Source organism: Asparagus officinalis, chromosome 4 (genome assembly GCF_001876935.1).
Source record: "Asparagus officinalis chromosome 4, Aspof.V1, whole genome shotgun sequence".
In the NCBI taxonomy this organism is placed as follows: Eukaryota; Viridiplantae; Streptophyta; class Magnoliopsida; order Asparagales; family Asparagaceae; genus Asparagus; species Asparagus officinalis.
This window is the reverse complement of record NC_033797.1, coordinates 111,232,974-111,241,788: the sequence shown is the minus strand read 5'-3', so window position 1 is coordinate 111,241,788 and position 8,815 is coordinate 111,232,974. Positions and strand designations below refer to the sequence as shown.

General features: G+C 35.1%; 1 protein-coding gene across 1 annotated transcript; it reads right to left on the bottom strand.

The window, feature by feature from the left end:
* Window positions 3,403–6,337, bottom strand: LOC109839155. The gene is made up of 6 exons (XM_020407584.1): window positions 6,021–6,337; window positions 5,166–5,310; window positions 4,749–4,972; window positions 4,360–4,640; window positions 3,895–4,255; window positions 3,403–3,826 (listed from the first exon to the last, which is right to left on the bottom strand). Exons 1-6 carry the CDS (start codon window positions 6,335–6,337, stop codon window positions 3,403–3,405), a joined length of 1,752 nt encoding a protein of 583 aa, XP_020263173.1.

Genomic DNA, 8,815 nt, shown 5'->3' with positions numbered 1-8,815 from the left:
ATTTTTTGAGTTCAAACTGCTGGAAGCACTACAAATATTAAGAACATAATTTATCATAAACTACACAAATAGTAGAAGTATCAACAGATAATACCAAAAGCTAAAAAGCAAAAAAGATAACTGCTTGTAGTTACATTCAATTAGAACCAGCAAGAACTAACAATAAAATCATTAGAGCTAACAGTGGATAGATTAGAACTGACATAATAGCTATTAGAACTAACAATATAACCATTAGGACTAACAAGACATAGACTAGAACTAACAATATAACAGTTAGGACTAACAATATAACAATTAGAACTAACAATATAACTATTAGGACTAACAAGACATAGATCAGAACTAACAACCTTTGCAGCGCTTGCAGCGTATGGAACTAATGTAGAACTAGCAATAAATCTAGTAGAACTAACAAAATAGGGATTAGAACTGACAAAGAAACCATTAAAACTAACGCATGGAGCATAATAAAGAACTGCTTAACGATAAGATACGATCGAATTAGAACTGTTGTTCGGGACTAGGCAGATTACAACTAACATAAGATACGATCGAATTAGAACTAACAGAACTAAGATTACAACTAACATACGATCGAATTAGAACTGAAGTTCTAAATTATACCAAGCTTACAACTAACAGAACCAAGATTACAACTAACATGTCTTGTCGGACTTGCTCGTTTTCTTGTTTATTCGAAGAATCATCTCCTTCTTTAAAAGCTTGCATGTGAACCTCTTTCAGTCCAAGATTGTGGCAATGCTCCACCATAGACGTCAGATCGCCATCGTTCTCAGGAAATTTTAAGCTTCCAATCGTTTCATCTTCGTATGTCAAAATTAATGATTCATATGGAAGATCTAACATCTCTGCCACATCAAACTTGAGATCCAAGATGGTGGTTGAAGAATTAATCTTCAAGAATACCGCTTTATACCGTGAAGAGACAATGCAGATGATGTCCTTTTTAGCCATTTTGAAGGGATGATAAGAGTAATGGAGAGAGTAATGGCGAGAATTTTGGTCTGAGGAGGAGTAATGGAGAACTAAATAGTTATTGCTCATGATGGAGTAAAAAAAAAGGGAAATTTCCCTTCATTTTTTCCATCATATCGCATTAAATGAGAAGTGACTTCTGTTGTTCGGACTAGGCCTCGTCCGGGGAAGAAAGAGAATGGCAGTTTCAGCTTTTTTCCAAAATACATTCTGCTTTTAGTATAATGCTGACGTGGAGGGGGTTTAAAACATTAAAGCTCACTTTTTGGGGCTTATACATATGGGGCAAAGTACAAGGGGACTAGTCACAAGAAGTTTCCACTTTTAGGGTCTGGACACATTTTTCCCTAAAAACTTTCTTTTCTCTTTTCTCCATCGGAACCTACAGAAAGTGAGTGAAAAAAGTGCTGGGGCCGAACCTGGAAGATGCCCTCCTCAGCTAATCTTCGCAACCTGTTTCTCCTGCTTCTTGCTAATGCCACGTGGGCCCCACATGTTACTAAAATGGATCAGAAAGGGCAATCTACTGGCTGGCGCGAGTTTAAAAAAATAATTTTTGAAACAAATTACCTTTTCCACATTGGTCCTTTCATTTTTCCTATTTCGAAAGTCCATCACTGCATTCGTTGTTAAGACCCCAATTCTCATATACTTTCAAACTAAACCCACTGCTACTTCTACTTTTAATTGGGGGAAATAATTTGAAACAATCTATAAGAATTAGGGGAGCTAATTACGTGGAGTATAAAGCTTACAAGTTAGCAAGTCATACTCTATACTGTTTACAATGAAATATTTTGTGAAAATATAAATCAATATCGAATACAAATTAAATGTATTTACTTGTTAGTTGTCATTGGGCAATCAAATAATAAAGAAAATAATATTGTTTGTTTTCCTCTAGATTTTTTTTCAATTTTCTTTAATAACCAAACATAAGAAAGAAACTCATTTCACTTCCATTTTCTTTTCGTTTTCTTTTCTTTTTTTCTTTTCCTCATTTTACTTCGAACCAAACGATCACGTTTAGCTTTTGAGGGCGGTTCAATCCTGCTGACAGGAACAGCTTTTGACCCCCCAAGACTTGCTAAATATAACTATCCCCAAGCACCCTCCAAAGTATACCCTATTTTCAACAAAGCATGCAGTGTAAGTATGGTTTCATCTTGAAACTGTTACCAAAAACTTTATTGAGTAAATATTTTTTTCTCTGGTTTCATTTTAGATAAGATTTAGATAATTAAATTATTTATTTGGTGCTTTCTTAGTTTTCAGACTTGAACACAAAATTCAAGATGAGTATGTGTTTGAGCCTATAAGCACATAAAAGTACCAACATTCTCCAAAACCAAAAAGACAGCAAACGAATAATATTTTCAAGAAGAAACAAATAATCTGGGATGATGCTTATAGGATTTAATTGGAATATATGAGCAAGAATCGTCATGATAAAAACTTAAATAGAAAGACTTTGCAGCAAAACTGTATGTCTTGAATTTTCTAAACATTACATGACTTTGCACTTCTATGTCCTATATTTTAGTTTTGACATTTAAGTACCCCGTTATTTCGAAAACGATTAGAACATTCCCCGAATATTCTCATGTGACTTCTCCAAGTTAAAATCTGGCCCTTTATACCCTTAAAAGGACCAGAATCAACTAAACTATTCTTGTTATTATGTTGCATGTTTGAAGTGCTACTTTAGGAGATGGTTGATTCAGACAACTTTAGGACTCGTGAAAGTCTCATGGAAATATCTGGGTGAATAATCTAACGATTTGGTTAACAGAAAATAGTAATCATGCTATAAAAAATACGATATTTTAATGTCAAACTTAAAAGATATATAGTATATAAGTGCAAAGTCATGTAAAGTATAACTTAATAAATGCTCCCTTTAAAACATATAAACACGCAGAAACGTGTAATGGGCAAATTAGCAACGGTAAATATAGCTCCAAAACTATTAAGATATAATTAGCTTTAAGTTTTCTAGAAATTATTTATGTACTATGGCATTTTGAACTTATTACCCCTCTATTTCATTTAGACAAATAGACATTTTTGAGTGGAATCTTTTTCTTTTTCTTTTTCTTTCTCTTTTGGGCTCAGCAAGTATTTTTTGCTTTTTACCCTGAGTGCTACCATCAGTCACCTTTTCTTTGTGCATCTCCTGGAATTTGTATTCAAAGGGTTAAATCAATCTGTCTTTATGCGGAATATAGATGTTACTTGGAATTTTTCCCGTGATGCATCTGATATAATTTTTTATTTTTATTTATTTTTTATTTTCCGGTAACCCAACCCGGGACGAACCCGAGATCATTGGAGCCATATTGAAACTTATCACTGGTGGTGGGTTGATAAAAAAAATCCCTTTATTCAAAAGTAAGTTAATTTCTAGCTTTTTTTAAAGGCTTCAACCGTCATAAACCAGTCACAGAACTGGTAGACATCCCTTTTCATAAACATAATGGATGCGCATGCATGTTTGCAAGGGACACGGGTTACATCCCACCCACGGCAAGTGCATGTTTTATTGTCTAGATCCACTTGACAAGATCTATGGGATTGTACCTCAAATAATCCTGTGTGGGACTGACGAACCTCCAATGGACGGCCATTTTCCATGTTCTCTTTGAGAGCAAGTTCAGCTTTGGGGCAAAGAAATTGATTCCAGCTTTCAGCCATGGTTCGTCGCTCATTCATACGAACCATAATCTGTTTACGTATGTGCTCTACCAGTTGAAGTATCCGTAGTAGCCTAGCCTCATGTATCCATTTGTTGAATGACTCTGCAACATTTGATGTAACGTGACCATATCTGAAACATAATAGGGAATTCGTCAAGCGGCTTATAATAGTCATGTAATGAAATAGCTTATAACTTACCTAACTCCAGGAAAAAACGCATTGGCCCAGTTTTCTGGAGCGTAGTTCATCACAATATTGTAAGCTCTTTCGTCAACCAGTCTAATGTCGTCCATGTAATCGTTCCATTCTGCTCTAGTATATTTGTAACAGGCAGATTGCAATAGATTACCCAAGATCTGAGTATCTTTTGATTTGAATCCCAAATCCTTCAACTTTGTCCTGAAGTTCTCAACTAGATGCAACACACATCGAGAGTGTATAGAATCTGGAAAAAATTCTCTAACTGCTTCTCTGATCCCCTTATCCGCATCTGAAATTATCACTAGCTTGTGTGGAGGGTTGTATGGATCTGGCCTTTCATAGAGAATAGACCACAAACCTACAAAGAGTTGTGGTTACCATACACGAATTAGAGTTAGCAATGAATGAGCTAGAATTATCATAACCTGCAACAGAACTAACATGGCTAGGGATAGAACTAACCTTGTAAGAACCACTTCCAGTTAACATTATTTTCCTGATCGCATATACAATACGCCAATGGAAATATCCCCTGATTTCCATCATATGCTACGGCGCTTAGGAGTATGCCTTTGAATCGATCTTTAAGAAAGGTACCATCCAAAAATAAGAGTGGTCTACAGCCGTATAAAAAACCATTTATGCAGGCGGCGTAGCATATGAATAACCTTGTAAACCTCCCCTCATTTTGTTCAACATGAATATAGCTACCTGGGTTTGTCTTCTTGACCTCTTCTACATACCTAGAAAATTGAAGATTAAGCGTTAGTACCAACATTGAAAAATTAGTATAATCAACGTCACATAAAGGAAATTAGTTTGTCTTTTGTTATATATCATCTTCTATTTACCATCGTAATTGATCGTAGGACTCATGGGCATCACCATATAATTTCTCTTGTGCTCTTTCTTTACCCCACCAAATCTTACTATAATCGACCCTAATCCCATACGAGCTTAGAAACTCCTTTTGAACGTCAATAGGCCGTATATCCGGTCGAACCTTTAACGTGGGTTGTAATTGGGTAGCAATGAATCGCCTTGAGGCTCTAGATTGACCAGCATTATTGCCATGCTACCCACAACTGTGATTGTCCACAAACCTTTTGATTTCAAGTCTATTATCATTTTTCGGTGGAGAGGCAAATAACATCCACGGGCAATTTTTTGCTTCCTTAAACCGACAAAACACTCGAATACGCTTCGGTTCATTCTTCCCAAACTCGTATTCGAATTTTTTTGCCATGGAATAGTATAGCAAGGGGAACCCTCTCTGATCTGTTAATCATGCCATCAATCGTCATGACATCATCTTCGGAAGGATTATCATTGGGATTCTTATCTGGAAAACTTGTGGTCCACAATGCTGATGGGCCACAGTCTATATTTTTTGAGTTCAAACTGCTGGAAGCACTACAAATATTAAGAACATAATTTATCATAAACTACACAAATAGTAGAAGTATCAACAGATAATACCAAAAGCTAAAAAGCAAAAAAGATAACTGCTTGTAGTTACATTCAATTAGAACCAGCAAGAACTAACAATATATAACAGTTAGGACTAACAATATAACAATTAGAACTAACAATATAACTATTAGGACTAACAAGACATAAATCAGAACTAACTACCTTTGCAGCGCTTGCAGCGTATGGAAGCTGCGTATGGAACTAGGGTAGAACTAGCAATAAATCTAGAACTAACAAAATAGGATATAACAGTTAGGACTAACAATATAACAATTAGAACTAACAATATAACTATTAGGACTAACAAGACATAAATCAGAACTAACTACCTTTGCAGCGCTTGCAGCGTATGGAAGCTGCGTATGGAACTAGGGTAGAACTAGCAATAAATCTAGAACTAACAAAATAGGGATTAGAACTGACAAAGAAACCATTAAAACTAACGCATGGAGCATAATAAAGAACTGCTTAACGATAAGATACGATCGAATTAGAACTGTTGTTCGGGACTAGGCAGATTACAACTAACATAAGATACGATCGAATTAGAACTAACAGAACTAAGATTACAACTAACATACGATCGAATTAGAACTGAAGTTCTAAATTATACCAAGCTTACAACTAACAGAACCAAGATTACAACTAACATGTCTTGTCGGACTTGCTCGTTTTCTTGTTTATTCGAAGAATCATCTCCTTCTTTAAAAGCTTGCATGTGAACCTCTTTCAGTCCAAGATTGTGGCAATGCTCCACCATAGACGTCAGATCGCCATCGTTCTCAATGGAAAATTTTAAGCTTCCAACTGTTTCATCTTCGTATGCCAAAATTAATGACTCATATGGAAGATCTAACCTCTCTGCCACATCAAACTTGAGATCCAAGATGGTGGTTGAAGAATTAATCTTCAAGAATACCGCTTTATACCGTGAAGAGACAATGCAGATGATGTCCTTTTTAGCCATTTTGAAGGGATGATAAGAGTAATGGAGAGAGTAATGGCGAGAATTTTGGTCTGAGGAGGAGTAATGGAGAACTAAATAGTTATTGCTCATGATGGAGTAAAAAAAAAGGGAAATTTCCCTTCATTTTTTCCATCATATCGCATTAAATGAGAAGTGACTTCTGTTGTTCGGACTAGGCCTCGTCCGGGGAAGAAAGAGAATGGCAGTTTCAGCTTTTTTCCAAAATACATTCTGCTTTTAGTATAATGCTGACGTGGAGGGGGTTTAAAACATTAAAGCTCACTTTTTGGGGCTTATACATATGGGGCAAAGTACAAGGGGACTAGTCACAAGAAGTTTCCACTTTTAGGGTCTGGACACATTTTTCCCTAAAAACTTTCTTTTCTCTTTTCTCCATCGGAACCTACAGAAAGTGAGTGAAAAAAGTGCTGGGGCCGAACCTGGAAGATGCCCTCCTCAGCTAATCTTCGCAACCTGTTTCTCCTGCTTCTTGCTAATGCCACGTGGGCCCCACATGTTACTAAAATGGATCAGAAAGGGCAATCTACTGGCTGGCGCGAGTTTAAAAAAATAATTTTTGAAACAAATTACCTTTTCCACATTGGTCCTTTCATTTTTCCTATTTCGAAAGTCCATCACTGCATTCGTTGTTAAGACCCCAATTCTCATATACTTTCAAACTAAACCCACTGCTACTTCTACTTTTAATTGGGGGAAATAATTTGAAACAATCTATAAGAATTAGGGGAGCTAATTACGTGGAGTATAAAGCTTACAAGTTAGCAAGTCATACTCTATACTGTTTACAATGAAATATTTTGTGAAAATATAAATCAATATCGAATACAAATTAAATGTATTTACTTGTTAGTTGTCATTGGGCAATCAAATAATAAAGAAAATAATATTGTTTGTTTTCCTCTAGATTTTTTTTCAATTTTCTTTAATAACCAAACATAAGAAAGAAACTCATTTCACTTCCATTTTCTTTTCGTTTTCTTTTCTTTTTTTCTTTTCCTCATTTTACTTCGAACCAAACGATCACGTTTAGCTTTTGAGGGCGGTTCAATCCTGCTGACAGGAACAGCTTTTGACCCCCCAAGACTTGCTAAATATAACTATCCCCAAGCACCCTCCAAAGTATACCCTATTTTCAACAAAGCATGCAGTGTAAGTATGGTTTCATCTTGAAACTGTTACCAAAAACTTTATTGAGTAAATATTTTTTTCTCTGGTTTCATTTTAGATAAGATTTAGATAATTAAATTATTTATTTGGTGCTTTCTTAGTTTTCAGACTTGAACACAAAATTCAAGATGAGTATGTGTTTGAGCCTATAAGCACATAAAAGTACCAACATTCTCCAAAACCAAAAAGACAGCAAACGAATAATATTTTCAAGAAGAAACAAATAATCTGGGATGATGCTTATAGGATTTAATTGGAATATATGAGCAAGAATCGTCATGATAAAAACTTAAATAGAAAGACTTTGCAGCAAAACTGTATGTCTTGAATTTTCTAAACATTACATGACTTTGCACTTCTATGTCCTATATTTTAGTTTTGACATTTAAGTACCCCGTTATTTCGAAAACGATTAGAACATTCCCCGAATATTCTCATGTGACTTCTCCAAGTTAAAATCTGGCCCTTTATACCCTTAAAAGGACCAGAATCAACTAAACTATTCTTGTTATTATGTTGCATGTTTGAAGTGCTACTTTAGGAGATGGTTGATTCAGACAACTTTAGGACTCGTGAAAGTCTCATGGAAATATCTGGGTGAATAATCTAACGATTTGGTTAACAGAAAATAGTAATCATGCTATAAAAAATACGATATTTTAATGTCAAACTTAAAAGATATATAGTATATAAGTGCAAAGTCATGTAAAGTATAACTTAATAAATGCTCCCTTTAAAACATATAAACACGCAGAAACGTGTAATGGGCAAATTAGCAACGGTAAATATAGCTCCAAAACTATTAAGATATAATTAGCTTTAAGTTTTCTAGAAATTATTTATGTACTATGGCATTTTGAACTTATTACCCCTCTATTTCATTTAGACAAATAGACATTTTTGAGTGGAATCTTTTTCTTTTTCTTTTTCTTTCTCTTTTGGGCTCAGCAAGTATTTTTTGCTTTTTACCCTGAGTGCTACCATCAGTCACCTTTTCTTTGTGCATCTCCTGGAATTTGTATTCAAAGGGTTAAATCAATCTGTCTTTATGCGGAATATAGATGTTACTTGGAATTTTTCCCGTGATGCATCTGATATAATTTTTTATTTTTATTTATTTTTTATTTTCCGGTAACCCAACCCGGGACGAACCCGAGATCATTGGAGCCATATTGAAACTTATCACTGGTGGTGGGTTGATAAAAAAAATCCCTTTATTCAAAAGTAAGTTAATTTCAGACAGAATTGATTGAGAATGTTTGTAGTAAATGCACGACAGATATCCACGAG